Source organism: Salmo salar, chromosome ssa16 (genome assembly GCF_905237065.1).
Source record: "Salmo salar chromosome ssa16, Ssal_v3.1, whole genome shotgun sequence".
In the NCBI taxonomy this organism is placed as follows: Eukaryota; Metazoa; Chordata; class Actinopteri; order Salmoniformes; family Salmonidae; genus Salmo; species Salmo salar.
The window spans coordinates 5,216,947-5,241,475 of record NC_059457.1 but is presented as its reverse complement, the minus strand read 5'-3'; the positions used below and the strand labels follow the sequence as shown (position 1 = coordinate 5,241,475).

Genomic DNA, 24,529 nt, shown 5'->3' with positions numbered 1-24,529 from the left:
CTGCTGACATAATCTAATGTTTTGCTTTTGCTGTAAAGCCTTTTTGAAATCGGACAACGTGGTTCGATTCAGGAGAGGTGTATCTATAAAACGGTGTAAAATAGTCATATGTTTGAGAAATTGAAGTTATAGCATTTATGAGGTTTTGCATTTAGCGCGACGCGATTCCATTGGCTGTTGATTAGGGTGGGACGCAAGCGTCCCACTGGCCCAGACAGGTTAAACAAATCAAAATATATTTTATATTTGAGATTCTTCAAAGTAGCCACCCTTTGCCTTGATGACAGCTTTGCAAACTCCTGGCATTCTCTCAACCAGCTTCACCTGGAATGCTTTCCCCTACAGTCTGGAAGGAGTTCCCACATACATTGAACACTTGTTGGCTGTTTTTCCTTCACTCTGCAGTCCAACTCATCCCAAACTCTCAATTGGGTTGAGGTCGGTTGATTGTGGAGGCCATTGTTATTGGTTATTGTCCTGTTGAAAGACAAATGATAGTCCCACTAAGCACAAACCAGATGGGATGGCCGATCGTTGCAGAATGTTGTGGTAGCCATGCTGGTTAAGTGTGCCTTGAATTCTAAATAAATCACAGACACCGTCACCAGCAAAGCACCCCCACACCATCACACCCCCTCCTCCATGCTTCACGGTGGGAACCACACAAGCGGAGATCATCTGTTCGCCTACTCTGCATCTCACAAAGACATGGCAGTTGGAACCAGAAATCTCACATTTGAACCTATCAGACCAAAGGACAGATTTCCACCGGTATATTGTCCATTGCTCGTGTTTCTTGGCCCAAGCAAGTCTCTTCTTATTATTGTGTCCTTTAGTAGTGGTTTCTTTGCAGCAATTCGACCATGAAGGCCTGATTCACGCAGTCTCTAAACAGTTGATGTTGAGATGTGTCTGTTACTTGAACTCTGTAAAGCATATATTTGGGCTGCAATCTGAGGTGTAGTTAACTCTAATGAACTTATCCTCCACAGCAGAGGTAATTCTGGGTCTTCCTTTCCTGTGTCGGTCCTCATGAGAGCCAGTTTCATCATAGCGCTTGATGGTTTTTGTCACTGCACTTGAAGAAACTTTCAAAGTTCTTGACATTTTCCAGATTGACTGACCTTCATGTCTTGAAGTAATGATTGATTGTCATTTCTCTTTGCTTATTTGAGCTGTTCTTGCCATAATATGGACTTGCCTTTTACCAAATAGGGCTATCTTCTGTATACCACCCCTACCTTGTCACAGCACAACTGATTGGCTCAAACGCATTAAGAAGGAAAGAAATTCCACAAATTAACTTTTAACAATTAAAATGCATTCCAGGTGACTACCTCATGAAGCTGGTTGAGAGAATGCCAAGAGTATGCAGCGCTGTCATCAAGGTAAAATGTGGCTACTTTGAAGAATCAAAAATATATATTTGGATTTGTTTAACACTTTTTTGGTTACTACATGATTACATATCTGTTATTTCATAGTTTTGATGTCTTCAATATTATTCTACAATGTAGAAAATAATAAAAATAAAGATAATCCCTGGAATGAGTAGGTCCAAACTTTTGACTGGTACTGTATGTCCTTTATTTATTTAACTTACATGTGGTGGCGTCTCTCCAGTCCTCCTGGGAGAACGAGTCCCGGTACTGGATAGTGTATTTAGAGATGGGGCTGTGATTGTCTGTACCTCGGCTCCAGATCAGATGCACACTCTTATCCCTGATCTCCTCCACACGCACCCCACCTGGAGACCCAGGTGGACCTGGAGAGAAGGAGAGGAAGAGAGGGGGGAGAGGGAGGGGGAGTGGGGGAAGGGGGTGGAGCATGCAGTTGGGTGGAGAAATAAGATAATCATTGGTTATTATTACAGAAAATACTAGGTCAGAACAAAGAATGTCATAGTATCATGCACACATACAGAGAGGGAAAAAAGTATTTGATCCCCTGCTGATTTTGTATGTTTTCCCACTGTAACAAAAGTTGTCATGGAGAGAAGAAGTGGACCAAAGCACAGCAGGTATGTGAATACTCATATTTAATTTCCAAAAAAGGAGTAAAGCATCCACTTAACAAAACAATAAAGGTGACAACAGCAACAGTTCTGCAGGCTATTAAACGCAGTGCAAAAACAACCACCCACAACCCCAAAGAAAAACACACACACCTATATAGGACTTCCAATCAAAGGCAACTCAACACACCTGCCTTCAATTGGAAGTCCCAATCAACAACACAATCATTCACATACACAAAAACTGCCACGTCCTGACCCCAAAACTAATACAATAGCTCCATCTGCTGGTCAGGACGTGACAGTACCCCCCCCCCCCCCCCTCAAGGTGCAGACCCCGGAATGCACCTACCAACAGAAACACCAACAAAAAACCCATAAACAATAATCCCTAAACAATAAGGGAGGAGGTGGCTCAGGTGCAGGACGTGGACCTCGCTCCACCTTCGGCGTCGCCCACTTTGGTGGTGCCGATAGCTGCACCGGGCAGACGGGCCACTCGGGCTGACCCTGGCAGACGGAGGACCGGAGGGCCACTCGGGCTGGGCCGGAGGGCAGGAGGGCCACTCGGGCTGGGCCGGAGGGCAGGAGGTCCTTTCGGGCTGGGCAGGAGGGCAGGAGGGCCCCTCGGGCTGGGCCGGAGGACCACTCGGACTGGGCCGGAGGGCAGGAGGGCCACTCGGGCTGGGCCGGAGGGCAGGAGGGCCACTCGGGCTGGGCAGGAGGGCAGGAGGGCCACTCGGGCTGGGCCGGAGGACCGGAGGGCCACTCGGGCTGGGCCGGAGGGCAGGAGGGCCACTCGGGCTGGGCCGGAGGGCAGGCGGGCCACTCGGGCTGGGCCGGAGGGCAGGAGGGCCACTCGGGCTGGGCCGGAGGGCAGGAGGGCCACTCGGGCTGGGCAGGAGGGCCACTCGGGCTGGGCCGGAGGACAGGCAGGGCACCCTGGCAGATCCGGGCAGGCGGGCACCTCTGGCAGATCCGGGCAGTCTGGCCACTCTGGCAGCTCCGGGCAGTCTGGCCACTCTGGCAGCTCCGGGCAGTCTGGCTACTCTGGCAGCTCCGGGCAGTCTGGCCACTCTGGCAGCTCCGGGCAGTCTGGCCACTCTGGCAGCTCCCGGCAGTCTGGCCACTCTGGCAGCTCCGGGCAGTCTGGCCACTCTGGCAGCTCCGGGCAGTCTGGCCACTCTGGCAGCTCCCGGCAGTCTGGCCACTCTGGCAGCTCCGGGCAGTCTGGCCACTCTGGCAGCTCCGGGCAGTCTGGCCACTCTGGCAGTTCCGGGCAGTCTGGCCACTCTGGCAGTTCCGGGCAGTCTGGCCACTCTGGCAGTTCCGGGCAGTCTTGCCACTCTGGCAGTTCCGGGCAGTCTGGCCACTCTGGCAGCTCCGGGCAGCCGGGCCCCTCTGGCGGCTCCTGACTAGCGGGCAGCTCTGGCGGCTCCTGACTAGCGGGCGGCTCTGGTGACTCCTGACTGGCGGGCGGCTCTGGCGACTTACGACTGGCGGGCGGCTCTGGTGACTGTTGACTGGCAGGCAGCTCTGGTGACTGTTGACTGGCGGGCAGCTCAGGTGACTTACGACTGGCGGGCAGCTCTGGTGACTTACGACTGGCGGGCAGCTCTGGTGACTTACGACTGGCGGGCAGCTCTGGTGACTTACGACTGGCGGGCAGCTCTGGTGACTTACGACTGGCGGGCAGCTCTGGTGACTTACGACTGGCGGGCAGCTCTGGTGACTTACGACTGGCGGGCAGCTCTGGTGACTCTTGACTGGCGAGGCTGGGCTGACGCACTAGACTCCTGATGCGTGGGGCTGGTACTGGACGGACTGGGCTGTGCGTCCGTATAGGCGAGATGGTGCGTACCTCAGCGTAACATGGCGCCCTCCACCTCATACGCACCTCCCTGTAGTCACGGGTAGCTGGCTTACGGCTCTTCCCTGGCCTGGCCAAACTACCTGTGTGCCCCCCCCCAAAAAAATCTTGGGGCTGCCTCTCGGGTTTCCTAAGCTCCCTTAACTTGTCCTCCCAGAATTGTCTTTCGTCCTGCCAGGTCCGTTCCTTACATTCCTCCTGGCGCTGCTCCTTCCTCTTCCGCTGCTTGGTCCTGGTTTGGTGGTGGGTGGTTCTGTAACAAAAGTTGTCATGGAGAGAAGAAGTGGACCAAAGCGCAGCAGGTATGTGAATACTCATATTTAATTTCCAAAAAAGGAGTAAAGCATCCACTTAACCTGTTAGGGCTAGGGGGCAGCATTGACACGGCTGGATAAAAAACATACCCGATTTAATCTGGTTACCACTCCTACTCAGTAACTAGAATATGCATATACTTATTACATATGGATAGAAAACACCCTAAATTTTCTAAAACTGTTTGAATGGTGTCTGTGAGTATAACAGAACTCAAATGGCAGGTCAAAACCTGAGAGATTCCTTTACAGGAAGTGGCCTGTCTGACCATTTGTTGAACTTGTTTTCCATCTCTATCATTTACTAAGGATCTCTGCTCTAACGTGACACTTCCCACGTCGTCCATAGGCTCTCAGAGCCCGGGAAAAAACAGAATGTCGTCATTCCAGCCCCAGGCTGAAACACATTATCGCCTTTCTCAAGTGGCCCATCAAGAGACACTAGCTTATGCGCGTGACCCCGACCGCCCCCGCCTTTGGGATTTTTTCCTCTGTTTGCCGAAAAGGAGATTCCCTGTCGGAATATTATCGCTTTTCACGAGAAAAATGACGTAAAAATTGATTTTAAACAGCGGTTGACATGCTTCGACGTACGGTAATGGAATACTTTGAATTTTATTGTCAGGAATTGCGCCAAGCGCGTGACACTTCTTTACTATTTCGGATAGTGTCTGGAACGCATACGAACAAAACGCCGCTATTCGGATATAACGATGGATTATTTTGGACCAAACCAACATTTGTTATTGAAGTAGCTGTCCTGGGTGTGCATTCTGACGAAGACAACAAAAGGTAATGACATTTTTATAATAGTAAATATGATTATGGTGAGTGCTAAACTTGCCGGGTGTCTAAATAAGCGAGCCCGTGATGCCTGGGCTATGTACTTAGAATATTGCAAAATGTGCTTTCACCAAAAAGCTATTTTAAAATCGGACATATCGAGTGCATAGAGGAGGTCTGTATCTATAATTCTTAAAATAATTGTTATGCTTTTTGTGAACGTTTATCGTGAGTAATTTAGTAAAATGTTAGCGAATTCCCCGGAAGTTTGCGGGGGGTATGCTAGTTCTGAACGTCACATGCTAATGTAAAAAGCTGGTTTTTGATATAAATATGAACTTGATTGAACAAAACATGCATGTATTGTATAACATAATGTCCTAGGGTTGTCATCTGATGAAGATCATCAAAGGTGAGTGCTGCATTTAGCTGTCTTCTGGGTTTTGGTGACATTATATGCTGGCTTGAAAAATGGGTGTCTGATTATTTCTGGCTTGGTACTCTGCTGACATAATCTAATGTTTTGCTTTCGTTGTAAAGCCTTTTTGAAATCGGACAGTGTGGTTAGATTAACGAGAGTCTTATCTTTAAATGGCTGTAAAATAGTCATATGTTTGAGAAATTGAAGTAATAGGATTTTTAAGGTTTTGAAAATCGCGCCACAGGCTGGCAGTGGCTGTTACGTAGGTGGGACGAATTCGTCCCGCCTAGCCTAGAGAGGTTAACAAAACAATAAAGGTGACAACAGCAACAGTTCTGCAGGCTATTAAACGCAGTGCAAAAACAACCACCCACAACCCCAAAGAAAAACACACACACCTATATAGGACTTCCAATCAAAGGCAACTCAACACACCTGCCTTCAATTGGAAGTCCCAATCAACAACACAATCATTCACATAAACAAAAACTGCCACGTCCTGACCCCAAAACTAATACAATAGCTCCATCTGCTGGTCAGGACGTGACACCCACTGACAAAGAAATGATCAGTCTATCATTTTAATGGTAGGTTTATTTGAACAGTGAGAGACAGAATAACAACAAAAAAATCCAGAAAAACGCATGTCAAAAATGTTATAAATTGATTTGCATTTTAATGAGGGAAATAAGTATTTCACCCCCTCTCAATCAGAAAGATTTCTGGCTCCCAGGTGTCTTTTATACAGGTAACGAGCTGAGATTAGGAGCACACGCTTAAAGGGAGTGCTCCTAATCTCAGTTTGTTACCTGTATAAAAGACACCTGTCCACAGAAGCAATCAATCAATCAGATTCCAAACTCTCCACCATGGCCAAGACCAAAGAGCTCTCCAAGGATGTCAGGGACAAGATTTTAGACCTATACAAGGCTGGAATGTGCTACAAGACCATCGCCAAGCAGCTTAGTGAGAAGGTGACAACAGTTGGTGCGATTATTCGCAAATGGAAGAAACACAAAAGAACTGTCAATCTCCCTCGGCCTGGGGCTCCATGCAAGATCTCACCTCGTGGAGTTGCAATGATCATGAGAATGGTGAGGAATCAGCCCAGAACTACACGGGAGGATCTTGTCAATGATCTCAAGGCTGCTGGGACCATAGTCACCAAGAAAACAATTGGTAACACACTACGCCGTGAAGGACTGAAATCCTGCAGCGCCCGCAAGGTCCCCCTGCTCAAGCAAGCATATATACATTCCCGTCTGAAGTTTGCCAATGAACATCTGAATGATTCAGAGGACAACTGGGTGAAAGTGTTGTGGTCAGATGAGACCAAAATGGAGCTCTTTGGCATCAATTCAACGTGTTTGGAGGAGGAGGAATGCTGCCTATGACCCCAAGAACACCATCCCCACTGTCAAACATGGAGGTGAAAAATTATGCTTTGGGGGTGTTTTTCTGCTAAGGGGACAGGACAACTTCACCGCATCAAAGGGATGATGAACGGGGCCATGTACCGTCAAATTTTCTGTGAGAACCTCCTTCCCTCAGTCAGGGCATTGAAAATGGGTCGTGGATGGGTATTCCAGCATGACAATGACCCAAAACACACGGCCAAGGCAACAAAGGAGTGGCTCAAGAAGAAGCACATTAAGGTCCTGGAGTGGCCTTGCCAGTCTCCAGACCTTAATCCCATAGAAAATCTGTGGAGGGAGCTGAAGGTTCGAGTTGCCAAACATCAGCCTCGAAACCTTAATGACTGCAAAGAGGAGTGGGACAAAATCCCTCCTGAGATGTGTGCAAACAAGGTGGCCAACTACAAGAAATGTCTGACCTCTGTGATTGCCAACAAGGGTTTTGCCACCAAGTACTAAGTCATGTTTTGCAGAGCGGTCAAATACTTATTTTCCTCATTAAAATGCAAATCATTTTATAACATTTTTTATATGCGTTTTTCTGGATTTTTTGTTGTCATTCTGTCTCTCACTGTTCAAATAAACCTACCATTAAAATTATAGACTGATCATTTCTTTGTCAGTGGGCAAACGGACAAAGTCAGCAGGGGATCAAATACTTTTTTCCCTCACTGTACTGCAAATGTGCATGCCCATACTGAATAGTAAGGTATAATGTAAAACAAAATAAACTTTTGCTTTTCCCCTCCTGTTCATGGGTGTACAGACTTGGCAAGATTCTTTGCCTGTTAAGTCTACGTTGTACTTATACTGCAACGCCTATTCTGAATTAACATCAAAACAGGTGATTCCACTGACATCAGTTTTAGCCTTGAGGATTAATACCTTGCTTAGGGCCATTGACATTCATTAACTGAGCCTATGGACCGAGAGCCTAGAGTTTTTTAATCCACTGTTTTTCTAGTTCTGTCTTCCTGGAGGAGAGAGAGAAGAAGACTCTAATAGAAAACCTAGACTGTTGGGGTGAGTCTCTCTGTCTCTCACACACCCACAGCCTCAGCCTCAGACAGCCACAAAAATCAAGCAGGACCTTCGTGTCTGTCACAGAATCCACCCAGAGAACTAAGGCGATTAGACTATAGAGTGACAGCGAGAGTGTCACATCCTGACCAGTAAAGGGGTTATTATAGTTTGGTCAGGACGTGGCAGGGGGTATTTGTTTAAACAGGAGTTGTTCAATTTGATAAACTCTTTGGTTAGTGTCAGTTGATCTCAAAAAATATTTGTAAAGTTAGACAACCTTACATTTAAAAATATTTCGGGGTTTGTTGGGCTATGTGTTTATGTAGAGGGGTGTTTGTTAGTATATTTCTATGTTCTGGTCTAGTCTTTCTAGTTCTATGTTTAGGGTTATTGGTTTGACCTTCAATTGGAGGCAGCTGTTCTTCGTTGCCTCTGATTGAAGGTCCTATATAGAGGGGTGTTTTTTGTAATGGGTTTTGTGGGAAGTTGTTTTTGCATAGCTGTGTGTAGCCTGCATTACTATTCGTTCGTTCATTTTCTTGTTTTGTTTTTTCAGTGTTCTAATAAACGTTAAAATGAGCACTCAACCCGCTGCGCCTCGCTCTTCTCCATACGACGACCGTTACAGAGAGGGAGAGATGTGTGTGTGTGTAGAATGAATCAATGAATTAATTAATGAAAAATTTTATTTTCGTGTCAAATCGCCATTTGGCAACCCATCCCTTATGGGATTAATTGACACATAAACAAACATTACAATAATTCAGTAAGGTAATTAATATTATAATTCTTCTTCTGGCATTCTCTGCATTGTGCATCACATAAAGAGTGAATTTTTTTGTGTTTTTTTAATATATTTTATATATATATATATATATATATCAATACATAATAGTAAATAAGTTATCCAAACAATAATTACATCCCTAGAGCAGTAAAATAAAGTACATACATATATACATACATATAGTTGAAGTCGGAAGTATACATACACCTCACCACAATATTTTAAGAATGTGAAATGTCAGAATAATAGTAGAGAGAATGATTTATTTCAGCATATTTTTCTTTCATCACATTCCCAGTGGGTCAGAAGTTTACATACACTCAATTAGTATTTGGTAGCATTGCCTTTAAATTGTTTAACATGGGTAAAACGTTTCGGGTAGCCTTCCACAAGCTTCCCACAATAAGTTGGGTGAATTTTGGACCATTCCTCCTGACAGAGCTGGTGTAACTGAGTCAGGTTTGTAGGCCTCCTTGCTCGCACACACTTTTTTAGTTCAGACCCACAAATTTTCTATAGGATTAAGGTCAGGGCTTTGTGATGGCCACTCCAATACCTTGACTTTGTTGTCCTTAAGCCATTTTGCCACAACTTTGGAAGAACACCTGGGGTTGCCAGGCAGCCTAGTGGTTAGAGCACTGGACTAGTAACTGAAAGGTTGCCAGATTGAATCCCTGAGCTGGCAAGGTAAAAATCTGTTGTTCTGCCCCTGATCAAGGCAGTTAACCCACTGTTCCTTGGCTGTCATTGAAAATAAGAATTTGTTCTTAACTGACTTGCCTGGTGCAAAGCACCCCCACAACATGATCCTGCCACCCCCGTGCTTCATGGTTGGGATGGTGTTCTCGGCTTGCAAGGCTCTCCCTTTTTCCTCCAAACATGACGATGGTCATTATGGCCAAACAGTTCACTTTTTGTTTCATCAGACCAGAGGACATTTCTCCAAAAAGTACGATCTTTGTCCCCATGTGCAAACCGTAGTCTGGCTTTTTTATGGCGGTTTTGGAGCAGTGGCTTCTTCCTTGCTGAGCGGCTCTTCAGGTTGTCGATATAGGTCTCGTTTTACTGTGGATATTGATACTTTTTTACCTGTTTCCTCCAGCATCTTCACAAGGTCCTTTGCTGTTGTTCTGGGATTGATTTGCACTATTCGCACCAAAGTACATTAATCTCAAGGAGACAGAACACGCCTCCTTCCTGAGCGGTATGACGGCTGCGTGGTCCCATGGTGTTTATACTTGCGTACTATTGTTTGTACAGATGAACGTGGTACCTTTAGGCATTTGGAAATTGCACCCAAGGATGAACCAGACTTTTTTATTTCTGAGGTTTTGGCTGATTTCTTTTGATTTTCCCATGATGTCAAGCAAAGAGACACTGAGTGTGAAGGTAGGCCTTGAAATACATCCACATGTACACCTCCAATTGACTCAAATTATGTCAATTAGCCTATCAGAAGCTTCTAAAGCCATGATCATTTTCTGAAATTTTCCAAGCTGTTTAAAGGCACAGTCAACTTAGTGTATGTAAACTTCTGACCCACTGGAATTGTGATACAGTGAATTACAAGTGAAATAATCAGTCTGTAAACAATTGTTGGAAAAATTACTTGTGTCATGCACAAAGTAGATGTCCTAACCGACTTGCCAAAACTATAGTTTGATAACAAGAAATTTGTGGAGTGGTTGAAAAACAGGTTTTAATGATTACAACCAAAGTGTATGTAAACTTCCGACTTCAACTGTACACACTGCATATATACACATACAGTTGAAGTCGGAAGTTTACATACACTTAGGTTGGAGTCATTAAAACTAGTTTTTCAACTACTACCCGAGGGTGTGGGAAACCAATCTGTATGATATTCATTAACATGCTCACAAGCAATTGGTACCTTGTAAAGAGACTGGATTGCTTGATAAAATGTCCCATCCACCCCAGTCTTTAACAAACTATAGGATAAAGATCCCTATTTACAAAATCAAAAGCTTTCTGGAAATCAATGAAACATGCAAAAGTAGGCTTCTCTTCATGTAATCTATTTCTAATTATTTTACAGACCGAGAAGATATGATCTATACAGGCTCTGGATTTACGAAAACCATTTTGTTCTTCCACCAGAATGTTTTGGTCCTCCAAAAATGTAATTAGTCTATTGTTGATTTATAAACCGTACTTAATAAACTTATGTCTCTATAGTTCAGTGGCATTCTCAGGTCATTTATTGAAGATTTGGGAATGGGATTCACTATAGACTTATACCAAGTGGATGGCAGTATACTGTACTCAAAACACATTTTGAGCAAACCATATAGGATGTTAATTCATAGAGGGGATTGTACAAGTGTGTGTGCATGTATGTGTGTGTGTGTGTGTGTGTGTGTGTGTGTGTGTTTGTGTGTGTGTGTGCTAAGCTTCTGTCTCCACTCTGAAGTAGCCCTGAGTTGTTTCACAGGAAGGTATAAGTAACATCTTTTAAACAAATAAGTCAATTTTCAGGCTTGTTGTATTGTTGTGTGGAAGCGGACTGGTGAATAGAGCAAGCTCTGAATCCATGTCCCAATGTAGGCCAGGGTCTGTGCAGGATGATAAGCTTCAGAGCTAGTGTAACAGCCGTTGAAAGGATGGGACCAAGATATAGCGGAAAATGTATTCATCTTGACTTTTAATAGAAAGAATGAACACTTTACAAAATAAACAAAAACGACTAGCAACAGTTCTGTCAGGTTATCAAGAACTAAACAGGAAAATAACTACCCACAAACCCCAACGGAAAAACAGGCTGCCTAAGTATGGCTCCCAATCAGAGACAATGATAGACAGCTGTCCCTGATTGAGAACCACACCCGGCCAAAACAAAGAAATGCAAACACATAGAAAAAGGGACATAGAATGCCAACCCAAATCACACCCTGACCAAACCTAAATAGAGACATAAAAAGGCTCTCTCAGGTCAGGGCGTGACAGCTAGGACATTTTTTTTAATGAATGTCATATGGGGGAAAGTCTATTCGAAAATTCAAAGGTGCTGCTTTTTTAAATGTTTTTCCCCCATTGAACTTTCTTTATTTTGATAGTTTATTGTTTATTCGCCGTTAGTCAGCACCTCCACACAAACCATTTTTTCTTGGTGTGCGCCAGCTCATGTTTTTGAATCCCCCATTGAACGACAACAATTATACATTGTTGTGATATGTAGATGTATCCAGATGCTGCACATGACACATAGAGCTATAATAATAAAATGGTAATAATAAGATACAGCTGCTGTGGGATATTTCCCTGGTAAAATCCTTCAATAGATCAACTTCCTCATTGTCAGAATTGATACATGGTCATCTTTCATCTCCTTCCTCTTGGCACTCCGTTGGTCATGCCTGCAGGCCAGGGTCTCTGCCTTGTTTTTATTTCACTGCATTCTGGAAACATCACCTTCCCATCTGTCAGCGCCTGCTCTATAGCATCACCACCAGAGCACGATGAGAATCATCACACACCGGATCGCTCCTCTGCTAAAGTTCTTAGTCCGTTCTAAAGAGCCCCTTTGTCCACTGAGAGAAAGGTTGTTTTAGGGCATACAGCATTGCAGAAGTCATGCCTTGGAAATACTTTAGGAGATTCAGTTGTTTGAATACCAAAGAACCCAAACACTGGAGCATTAATTTACCAAGCTCTTTGAGGAGGCCACATAAAAGGCCTGACCTTTCCTTTCCGGATAGATAGGTTTTATTCACACAAATACATAAATGCTATATGTGTCACAACGGTGCACTCTGTCAGTTTACAGTAAAGGAAACGGAATTGCAGTGCAGCTTACATAAGATACGAAGAGCATAAACATGATAAGAAGCAGAAACATTTCAATGTGATTATCTACCCCATCTACTGTCAGTTTAAAAGCCTAACTAATGATGATATTTGGCTTTTTCTGTAGTGTTTCTGTATTGCTCTCATACTTTGCAGCATGAGAGCAAATTTCAGGCACAGCTCCACTCGTCTGCTGCAATGGTTTCATCTGTAAGTTTTGGCAGGCCGCTGAGTACGTTGTGTAGCCAGAACCTAGAATGGTCTTGACGGCCCAGCTCTGGACTCATTCTAAGGCCTGGTTCTGTTTCTCAGTGAGGTTGAAATGCCACACGGCAACAGCATACTCCACCACAGGATGTATGTATGTATGTCTCATAGACAGTTTTCAGGTCTTGGACTGCCAAACCTCCTCAGACTTTTTTGGACGATGCGTTGACCTGCATGTCCCATCGAAGATCTAACTGTACCCACAAGCCTAGGACCTTGGTGGCTGGAACATTCTCAGATGCTGTCACGTACGTTTGTAGAAACGGACCAAGGCGCAGCGTGAGTAGCGTTCCACATCTTTATTAGAAAGTGAAACTTAACAAAATACAAAAACAATAAAGAATAAACGAAACGTGACGACAATGCAACTACACATATACACAATATCCCATAACCCACAGGTGGAAAACATGCTACTTAAGTATGATCCCCAATTAGAGACAACGATTACCAACTGCCTCTAATTGGGAATCATACACAATCACCAACATAGAAAAACAAACCTAGAACCCCACATAGAAATAATAAACTAGACTAACCCCCCAGTCATGCCCTGACCTACTCTACCATAGAAAAAGCTTTCTATGGTCAGGACGTGACAGATGCGGCGGGGTAGCACAGATAATTAAACTAGTGTGTTTATAAATGCCATGGTGTGAGACTCTATGACGTGTGCCTCCTCTCCAGTTGTTGGCCAGGCTCCAAGACAAAAGGCATATCCTCCTACAGTGGTTTTTCCACTGCTCTGAAAGAGCCACAGAGTTGACAAATCAGCCCATAAAACAGCCATGGTCTCCTAACTCTGGCTAGATTTACAACCCCTCACGCGCACACACGCAAGTACTGTATGCAGGCACACATACACATTTTGTAGGCAAACTTATGACACCTCCTCTGTGTTAAGAGTTTAGTTTATAGGGGCTATTTAAGCCAGCTATTGTAGCTTGTCATTCAATTCGTCATTTACTTTGTTTTCAGAGGGCAGCTCCTCTTACCTTGTAGAAAATAGATCTGTTTAATGAACTAATATACAGAGCAGATATGGAGACAAATTACAGGTTCCACAGAGAGTGGGAAAATGTTGCGTCAATCATCTACCACTCTCTGTCTAGCACCCCACTTACCTACCTCCCACCTTGTCAACTCTAGTGCTGTGTGTGTGTGCGTGTGCGTGTGCGTGTGCGTGTTTGTGTTTGTGTTTGTGTGTGTGTGTGTGTGTGTGTGTGTGTGTGTGTGTGTGTGTGTGTGTGTGCATGCGTGCGTGCGTGCATGTGTGACGTACCTCTGACCACCAGATTGGCGGATGCGGTGACGTTGTCCACAGGGGTCTGGGCGGTGCAGGTGTAACGTCCAGAGTGCTTCAGCTGGGTGTTCTTAATGAGCAGCTCTCCACTGGAACCGCCATTCTGAACAGGGACAACAGGACACATCCAGAGATGCAGTATAATACCAGTAATAATGTAACATAATTGTCTATTTCATTCTGTGCAGACACACAACCTCTTAGTTCTAGTCATTTCAGTTAGAACAGACACTTAGCTACACTATTTATATATCACAATACAGGTATATTATTCTGGGTTGTATTTATATATCACAATACAGGTATATTATTCTGGGTTCTATTTATATATCACAATACAGGTATATTATTCTGGGTTCTATTTATGTATCACAATACAGGTATATTATTCTGGGTTCTATTTTTATATCACAATACAGGTATATTATTCTGGGTTCTATTTATGTATCACAATACAGGTATATTATTCTGGGTTGTATTTATATATCACAATACAGGTATATTACTCTGGGTTCTATTTCTGTATCACAATACAGGTATATTATTCTGGGTTCTATTTATATATCACGATACAGGTATATTATTCGTCCAGAGTAATACAGCTCAGCGTTCAACACCATAGTGCCCACAAAGCTCATCACTAAGCTAAGGGCCCTGGGACTAAACACCTCCCTCCGCAACAGGATACTGGACATCCTGAAGGGCCCAACCACAGAAATTCATTGTGTAGTAATTTATTCACGGTGACGGGGCACTGGCTGAGATGTGACGTTTGGGGATCAGACAGATACTGTTTGTCCCCCTCAGTCCGTCTGTCTACATTGTTTAATCATAGGACACTAACACAACAGAGTGGGAACCAAAACCAAACACTTCACTCCATCTCTCGCCCCCAGGTGGTGACAGTAGTCAACAACCCATCTGCCACGCTGATCCTCAACACTGGGGCCCCTCAGGGGTGCGTGCTTAGTCACCTCCTGTACTCCCTGTTCACCCACGACTGCATGGCCAAGCACGACTCCAACACCATTATTAAGTTTGCTGACGACACAACAGCGGTAGGCCTGATCACCGACAACGATGAGACAGCCCATAGGGAGGAGGTCAGAGACCTGCCAGTGTGGTGCCAGGACAACAACCTCTCTCTCAATGTGAGCAAGACAAACGAGCAGATCGTGGACTACAGGAAAAGTAGGGCCGAACACCACTGAAGTGGAGCAGGTCGAGAGTTTCAAGTTCGTTGGTGTCCACATCACCAACAAACTATCATGGTCCAAATACACCAAGACAGATGTGAAGAGGGCACAAGAACACCTTTCCCCCTCAGGAGACTGAAAAGATTTGGCATGGGTCCCCAGATCCTCGAAAAGTTCTACAGCTGCACCATCGAGAGCATGCTGACCGGTTGCATCACCGCCTGGTATGGAAACTGATCAACATCTGACCATAAGGCGCTACAGAGGGTAGTGCGTACGGCCCAGTACATCACTGGGGCCAAGCTTCCTGACATCCAGGAACTATATACTACCTGTGTCAGAGAAAGGCCCAAAAAATTGTGAAAGACTCCAGTCACCCAAGTCATAGACTGTTCTCTCTGCTACAGCACGGCAAGCGCCAAGTCTAGGACCAAAATGCTCCTTAACAGCTTCTACCCCCAAGCCATAAGACTGCTGAACAACTAATCAAATGGCCACCCGGACTATCTACATTGAACCACCCCCCCTTGTTATTGTTATGTACATTTGTTGTGTTACTTTTTGATTCATTCGATTTTTTTAACGTTAGTTTATTTAATAAACATTTTATCAATTATATTTCTTGAACTGCATTGTTGGTTAAGAGCATGTAAGTAAGCATTTCACGTTAAGGTCTACACCTGTTGTATTTGGCACATGTGACAAATAAAATTGTATTTGATTGGATTCTGGGTTTTATTTCTGTAGCACGATACAGGCATATTATTCTGGGTTTTATTTGACCATGTGGGCCATCTTTTGAAAATATTATGGCTGTTGTAAAATGTCTCGTGAGCTCCAGCTAGACAAAAAAAAATTCCCCTTCCCGTCTTCCAATTATCCATTAACATAGTATCTATTGTAACAAGGTGTCACGTCCTGACCAGTAAAAGGGGTTATTTGTTCTTATAGTTTGGTCAGGACGTGGCAGGGGGTATTTGTTTTATGTGGTTCAGGGTGTGTTTGTGTATGTGTTCATGTAGAGGGGGTATTTGGTTTATATGGTTCGGGGTGGTTGTTTATGTAGAGGGGTATTTGATTTATTAGTCCAGGGTTTTGGTTATTGTTCTATGTTAGTTTAGTTCTATGTTCAGTCTAGTCGTTTGTATTTCTATGTTTAGTTAATTGGTGTTGGGGACTTCAGTTGGAGGCAGCTGTCTATCGTTGCCTCTGATTGAAGGTCCTATAAATAGGTATGTGTTTTGTCATGGGATTTTGTGGGAGATTGTTGCTGTGTATAGCTTTGTGCCTTACCGGCCTGTTCTTTGTCGTCATGTTTTTTTTGTATACTTGTTTATTTTGGTTTTCCTTCTATGTCCTTAAATAAAAGATGAGTATACATTTTCCCGCTGCGTCTTGGTCTAAACCCTACGACACCCGTGACACAAGGCTACAACTGTAACGTTGGTCGTACAAAGGGGACCAAGGCGCCGCGTGTGAAGTGCTCATATTATACTTTAATGAAACACTAATTCCAAAAACAACAAAACGACCGTCAACAGTTCTGTCAGGTACAAGGAACAAAACAGAAAACAACTACCCACAAAAACAACAGGAAAAAACACCCCTACTAAATATGAACTCCAATTAGAGGCAACGAGGACCAGCTGCCTCCAATTGAAGGTCAACCCAATAAAACTCAACATAGAAATAGATAAACTAGAAACTCAAACATAGAAATAGAAAACATAGAACAAACACAAAAACACCCCCTGTCACGCCCTGACCACTCTACCATAGAAAATAAGAACTTATATTGGTCAGGACGTGACAACAACTTTCCAAATCCTGAGGGATATAGTCCCGCTTGCCAGACTCACGTCACTACATAGGCTTTGGAAGAAACTAGGTGGGAATCAGAGATCTGAACATCCAATCAGGAGAACTACAGGGAGCTGTACCAGAGGGCTATCACCCTTCTGCCTTGTTTGCCGAATATAACATAGCTTCTTTAGTATTCTCTACAGGAAAATTGAATAGACAGAATATTTGAACACAGAAGCCTGCAGAATATCTACAGTAGCCATTCACAGTTTGTTATGTGAACTGCACTCTCACAGCACGAAGCAAACCAAGGTCAAAGAAGCACTACTTATGTCATTGAGCCTTTATCCAGGCGAGTCAGTTAGGAACAAATGCTTATTTACAATGACAGCCATATTTTCTGTTTATGAAATACTCCCATTGAGAATATAAAGGCAGCATTATATTAACTTACTTACTATAATATGAGTCACACTATTCTGATGCTACATAAATAAATTCAACTGGAGCATGCTGTAATTTTATGAGAGGGAAAATAAGCCTTGTACACAGCTATGCAAGGTCATCAATCGTTATATGGAGATACTCCATCCTGTGGAATGACAGATGAGGAACGCTAGCTGCTGCTTACTGCTAAGGCTGCACGGGCAGAGAGTGGCTCACATCATTGATAAGGAAACTGCAGTTCAACTGATACATGCCACCAGCTGTTGCCACCAGCTGTCCATGGGTCTTTTAGTAACTGATGCTAAATGGGTATTACAGTACAGAGGTACAGTGGTATTACAGTGTTACAGAGATACGACTTATAGCAGAGTATTACAGAGCTACACCAGAGTAATACTAACTTAATATTTCAACCATACCCGGGATTTGATCTGTCAACCCTATGTTTTCTGTCCCGCCTTTCTAATCTCTTACCAGGTTGCGTTCATAGTGGGATCCCTCCCGGTCGAAGTCGATGGCGTGGGTGTCCAGGGTCCAGACGAATGTGATGTCCAGCGTGGAGTCATGTGAGGCGGCACACTGCATGTGGGTACTCTCCCCCACCTTCACGTCTGCATTGGAAGGAGCCAACGTGATCTTAGTGGCCTCTGGGGAAAAGAAAATGAAAGGGGTAAGTAGTCAACTTTGCAGTATTGTGCTGAGCTTCGCTGACTACAATGTGCTGACCACAATGTGCTGACTACAATGTGGAAAGATCAGCAATGGATGTACTCTACAGTACAATTATCCACCAAAATCCACTTTAGTTTAATATTTAAGCCTTAGGGAAATATGTGCAATTTGTCTAACACTGTAAAATGTATTGATGTGAACTGGATGGAGTTAAGTGGTAGTGAGCATCTCTGACCAGTAGAGGACAGTGAAGGGTAAGATATGGATCACAGTAAGTGCCCTTCAGGTCTACATCTTTCGCTGTAAAGCCTACTGTAAATCGGACGGTGCCGTTAGATTAGCAAGAATTTAAGCTTTTAACCGATATAAGACACTACTTGTATGTACATAAATGTTTAATATCTATAATTTTTATGATTATTTATTTGAATTGCGCACCCTCCAGTTTCACCGGAAGTTGTCCCGCTAGCGGGATTCAATCACCCATGTGGGTATATGCTCCTAACAACCAATGAGGAGATGGGAGAGGCGGGACTGGCAGCGGATCAAGCGTCAAAAATAGAACCAAGTTCTCATTGATGCGCAAGCAGTTTGGATGAATAACATGAATGTGTACATTTATTTGCAATGCTCGCGCATGCAACACGGTTCGATGTGGTCAGCATGTAAGGATGCTTGTGAGTTATTCCTTATTGGGGTTCCAATCAAAAACGCATATTTTGACCAATGGGAAATGCTAATTGTGTAGATACTCCTCCAAGAAAACCAATGATCCAAACCTCATGTCTCTATCATAATCCATTCTAAAGTTATTGGAGTTTTTACCCTCGTAGGATGGCCAAGATTAGGGTGACTAAGTCAATGGAGGTCAGCGGAAAGAAAGTGGTCAAAAATCTGGAAAGTAGTAATGCGTCAGCTGTATGCTGTGTGAGGATTAAGGCAAACTGACAGGCTCACCGTTGAACACGTCATATTTCTTCTCGAATTCGGAGGACATAAAACAATAGAGGTAAGATAGATATCGATTTTGAGACATGTAGTATTTTCACATTAGTCTACGCTTTTCACGTTAATGCGAAATTCCTGTTATTTTTCAGAGATCTCTCCGAAAAACAAGCGTATCTCTGTGAAATGTCAACGGAGCGCTGAGCGTACTGCAAGCTTTTTCTTTTCAAAGCCTTTCACGTTGAATTCAGCTCGTGTCACGTTATTTTAGCTTTTTGCGACCCGCGGAAACAACTTCGCAGGTGACCACCACATCATGGAAAATCCTCAAAAGTCGCTGTGAGAAGCGCCACCGCTCTGTCAACAGAGCTCGTTGCTTATTATGGGATGTATTGGTTACGAAATCTGACTTTTTAGATATAATGTTAATTATATGTTAGAGAAAGAACACACTGAATGATTCAGAACAGGAAAAACCATATTTATATTGGTAAAATGTATTATATAATATAAGGAAGTGAAATTTCATCACCAAAGCGTATTTTCTTCCACTCTGGGCAGAGTGGGTGGACAGCTTATTCCTTATGCTAAAATACTGAACAAAAATATAAACGCTACATGCAACAATTTCAAAGATTTTACTGAGTTACAGTTCATTTGAGGAAATCAGTCAATTGAAATAAATTCATTAAGCCCTAATCTATGGATTTCACATGACTGGGAATACAGATATGCATCTGTTGGTCACAGATATCTTTAAAAAAAAAAGTGGGCCTCACAATGGGCCTCATGATCTCGTCACAGTATTTTTGTGAATTCAAATTGCCATCGATAAAATGCAATTGTGCTCATTGTCCGTAGCTTATGCCTGCCCACACCATAACCCGACAGCCACCATGGGGCACTCTGTTCACAACGTTGACATCAGCAAACCGCTCGCCCACACAACGCCATACATGTGGTCTGCGGTTGTGAGGCCGGTTGGACATACTGCCAAATTCTCTAAAACAACGTTTGAGGTGTCTTATGGTAGAGAAATTAACATTAAATTCTCTGGTAACAGCTCTGGTGGACATTCCTGCAGTCAGCATGCCAATTCACCACTCCCTCAAAACTTGAGCATCTGTGACATTGTGTTGTGTGACAAACTGCACATTTTAGAGTGGCCTTTTATTGTCCCCGGCACAAGGTGCACCTGTGTAATGATCATGCTGTTTAATCAGCTTCTTGATGCCACACCTGTCAGGTGGATGGATCATTTTGTCAAAGGAGAAATGCTGACTCTAAGGGATGTAAAAAAATTTGTGCACAACATTTGAGAGCTTTTTGTGCATGTGGAACATTTCTAGGATCTTTTATTTGAGGTCATGAAACGTGGGACCGACAATGTTGCGTTTATATATTTGTTCAGTGTAATTCCCATAACATGAACTCAGCAATAATAATTGACAATCCGTACAGTTAGCAGAAGCTCACAACATACTGTACATGTTTGTAATTGGAACATCTTACAAAACAAATGCGCGCTATAATATCCCATGTGCTACCTACTGCCATTGTGCAAGGCTCGTGTGTGTGTGCGTGTGTGTGCGTGCGCGCATTGTGTGTGTGTGTAGCTTGCCTGTGATGGAGAGGGAGCCTGTGCTGTTGGCCTTGCCCCGATTGTTCTCAGCAAAGCAGGTGTAACGCCCCTCGTCTGCTTCGGTCACGTTCAGAATTTCCAGACTACCATCCTCCCAGATTAACACCCTGATGATAACCCACGATATGTGAGTGTTACAAAAACACAGATACAGCTACTTCATTGCAAGAGATCTGATACTGATGATTACAAAATCCTCAGAGTGTACAAAATACATAGACAAGGGCAATACACATATGACAAGAGCAAATCCTGTAAGGCAACATTCTATTCAGCACTCATTCACATGGACAGGAAAAACCCTCCAGAACCTACATGGTAGGCAGGCAGTCATGTTGGACATCTCTGTTATTAAATCATTTCTCCATAGTGAGTTAGTGGTAGATGGTTGAGAGTGATTTGGGTAGTTTGAGAGAGACAGATTATTCAGCTATAGTGATTTGGGTAGTTTGAGAGAGACAGATTATTCGGCTATAGTGATTTGGGTAGTTTGAGAGAGGCAGAGATTATTCAGCTATGGTGATTTGGGTAGTTTGAAGGGGACAGAGATTATTCGGCTATGGTGATTTGGGTAGTTTGTTTCAGAGTGATTAAGGCACAGGAAGCCCCAGTGTCCGACCCCCTGTGGTGAGTGGTGGGTCTTTGTGAAGGCAGATTAGCCTTGTTTAGTGGTTGAGGAGCAGAGGGGTGGAGGGCAGGATCTTACACAGGCAGGCTCTCTCTGTCCTGTCTGATGAGCTTTAGAGCAAGCTTAATGTCAGTCAGTGGCGGAAAGCAGACTACAGCACAGTACTCAATGACGAACAAAAGCAGCCCCATACCCTGTTAAACGTGCAAACCTAACACTCAGCATCTTTTTGAAATGAGTAATACAAAATATCTATACATACAGTAAGACTAGACATTGTTAGGTAGCCTGGTCGTCCCTAGTATGGCATGCCAAAGAATAATAGAAAACTTCGCTACACTATAGCACAGTCAGACAAGGCTAATTTTGAGGAGACTCAAAAAGCAAAACTAATTTGATTGATCATCATGACCATTTAGATGAGTTACGACCCCAGACCTAACCAGACCCAACCCAGATGCTGACCTGGTAGAGTTGAAGAGCAGTTCAGTGCCCTTGCTCCAGGAGAACGAGGGTTTGGGAGCTGCTTTAGGTTTACACTCTATGACCACTCTGCCGTTCTTAGCTCCCAGAATCCTCCACTTCACAGGGTTGTGCTCAAACGTAGGGGCGCACGCTGCATAGGGTCACAGAGAAAAAAGATTTTAGTCATTACACTAGGGTTTATTCATTAAACTGTTTCTGTTAAAAAAAAAGTATTGAAAAAAATCTGAGAGAGAAGCATGTGTGTTAGCAATTCACTTCTGTTCATGCCACATTACCATAATTAGGACGTGTTTTGGATCAAGTCACCGCTGAAAAGGGCATGCTGTCGCTTTATTGGACTATGTTATTTGTTTATATGTGTAACGTAGCCTCGATGAAAACTGACAAGGCAACTTCATGTTTTAATTTAGTCCAAATTAGTCAGCTAGTGCGGTGACCTTTAATCTCTGGACTGAGCCAATTACAATGAATCTGAGCTTTTGACTCACCAATCACTCGCAGCTCTGCGTTAGCATAGATGACTCCATGGCGATTCTCTGCTATACACTGGTACATCCCAGAGTCCTTAAACGTCAGACCACTGAACCTCAAATCACGCTTATCGTACTGCAGAAAATGAATAAATAAATATGTCACAGTTATATCCGTCAGCATTTCAATATTGCATGGTATCCTAAAATGTAATTTTACAATAAAGCATTTGGATGTTTCAATATCAACATTGAGATTTCATCACAGTAAATAACAGTGACGATTTACTGACATCTAGATTTCACTTTTGTGAAACCTCAATGTTGACGTTGAAACATCCAAATGCTTCTGAAATCTAGGAATAACGTGTACCAATTGATGCAGTGTTGAATTAAATAGCATCCCTTTAGCATTAAAATGGCTTTATTTGACTTAATGAAACCATCATTAATACATAATGAAGTATCACAGTGGCATCTGAATCCGCCCACTTGCCTTCCCTCCTGACAGGGGTTGGGTGTTTGTGACAGTTAGATATGTAACCTCTTTGGGCTGGCACCCTCAGAAACAAGTACTTTTTCCTCTCCTCATTGCATTTTAGCAGACAATCTTATCCAAAGCAACTTACAGTAGGGATTAAATACATTTCTGTACTGGTCCCCTGTGGGAATCAAACCAACAACCCTGGTGTTGCAAGTGCCATGCTCTACCAACTGAGCTACACAAGACCCCTCAACTTGACTCTCTTCCCTCCTCCTATTGTCCCTTCTCCTCTCCACGCTGGCACCCTCTCAGAAACAACAAGAGGTACCTTCTCCTGAATCTTGACTGCCCTTGTTATGCATCCACCATAGCTAATGGAGTATTATTTAAAAGTATATACGTTTTTTATTTTATTTAACCTTTATTTAACTAGGCAAGTCAACAAATTGTTATTTACAATAACGGCCTACCTCGGCCAAACCCGGACGACGCTGGGCCAATTGTGCGCCGCCCTAGCACTATTGCCTGATTCACATTGCCAACCCCAACCACACCGTGCTGGCTCAGATTTTTTTGTCTTCATATGGTATTTGCCATTACGGTACCAGCAACTATGGTGGGTGATTAACCAGACCAGCTCAGCACAGCTCTGCTTGGCTCTGTTGGGCTCGGCTCGGCAGTGTGAAAAGGGCACGTGAAAGTTCTCTTACGGCATAGCTGTTCTTGAGCCATTGTACGTGGGGTTTGGGCTTGCCGCTAGCCACACAGGACATGGTGTAGTCACTACTGATGTCCTTCTCTGTACTGTTGATGGACTCCGTCCACTCCGGGAATGCTGAAACAGAGTGAGATGTTGAAGACAGGCAGTGTGAGGCCCAAATCCTAACTTGAGATCAACGCTCAACATCAGTGCATGATCTGTGTGAAAATTTTACATTTATCCAGAGCAATTTACAGGAGCATATCAACAGATTGTTCACCTAGTTAGCTCAGGGATTCAAACCAGCAACCTTTTGGTTATTGGACCACTGCTCTTAATCACCAGGCTACCTGCACAACTCAAATGAGGCCCGGAAAGGTGTTAAATCATAACAATTTGCAAGTCAATGAGTTGCAACTACCAAGGTGGAGAATATATACCGTATTAGTAGCCCTACCTTCTACAGAGATGCGTGCCCTGTGCCAGTCCTTTCCTTTGGAGTTGAGGGCCTCGCACTCGTATGTCCCCTCGTCCTCATACTGCACGTTGTACAGGTGGAGGTGGGCCCCCGCCATGCTGACGTCGTGATTGGACGGCAGCTCTCCGTTCATCTTCTTCCAGCGGATCTGAGGGATGGGACTGTGGAGAGTGAGGGATGAGGAAGTGAGAACAACGGAGAGGAGAGGAGCTTAGACCTATAATCCCATAGCCTTGTCATTAGAATCTATACGTACAGCTGTATTACAATAAACTATTTCATACTCTAAGTCTGAGCTAGGATAGCTAGTATAAGTGATTCTCTAATATATGTACTTGAAGCAATGCACTGGCTTTATCCATACTTACTTCCCCAGGGCGAAGCATTCTATTGTGACATTCTGTCCCACCAGTGCGTAAGTGTCTGGGAACTTGACTTTGATGTCAGCGGGGTATTTCCTGATTGGACCTGGTTGGTGGAGAAACAGGAAATAGAAACAACTGGATGTGAGTCACCTGTTTATTCATAACACCCCCTAGGAGGCAGAACAACTTAGACCAGCAACAAGATGTTA

At 43.8% G+C, this 24,529-nt stretch overlaps 1 protein-coding gene across 1 annotated transcript in view; it reads right to left on the bottom strand.

Moving 5' to 3' along the window:
- LOC106573085 (contactin-1a) overlaps positions 1–24,529 on the bottom strand; it is a 127,148-nt gene that overhangs the window by 14,913 nt on the left and 87,706 nt on the right. The window contains exons 9-17 of the mRNA XM_014147770.2: positions 24,324–24,423; positions 23,935–24,116; positions 23,488–23,612; positions 22,312–22,429; positions 21,803–21,953; positions 20,689–20,816; positions 17,925–18,097; positions 13,984–14,107; positions 1,604–1,765 (exon numbers count right to left, since the gene is read on the bottom strand). Coding sequence (XP_014003245.1) covers positions 1,604–1,765; positions 13,984–14,107; positions 17,925–18,097; positions 20,689–20,816; positions 21,803–21,953; positions 22,312–22,429; positions 23,488–23,612; positions 23,935–24,116; positions 24,324–24,423 — 1,263 coding nt within the window. The remainder of the gene's footprint in view (positions 1–1,603; positions 1,766–13,983; positions 14,108–17,924; positions 18,098–20,688; positions 20,817–21,802; positions 21,954–22,311; positions 22,430–23,487; positions 23,613–23,934; positions 24,117–24,323; positions 24,424–24,529) is intronic.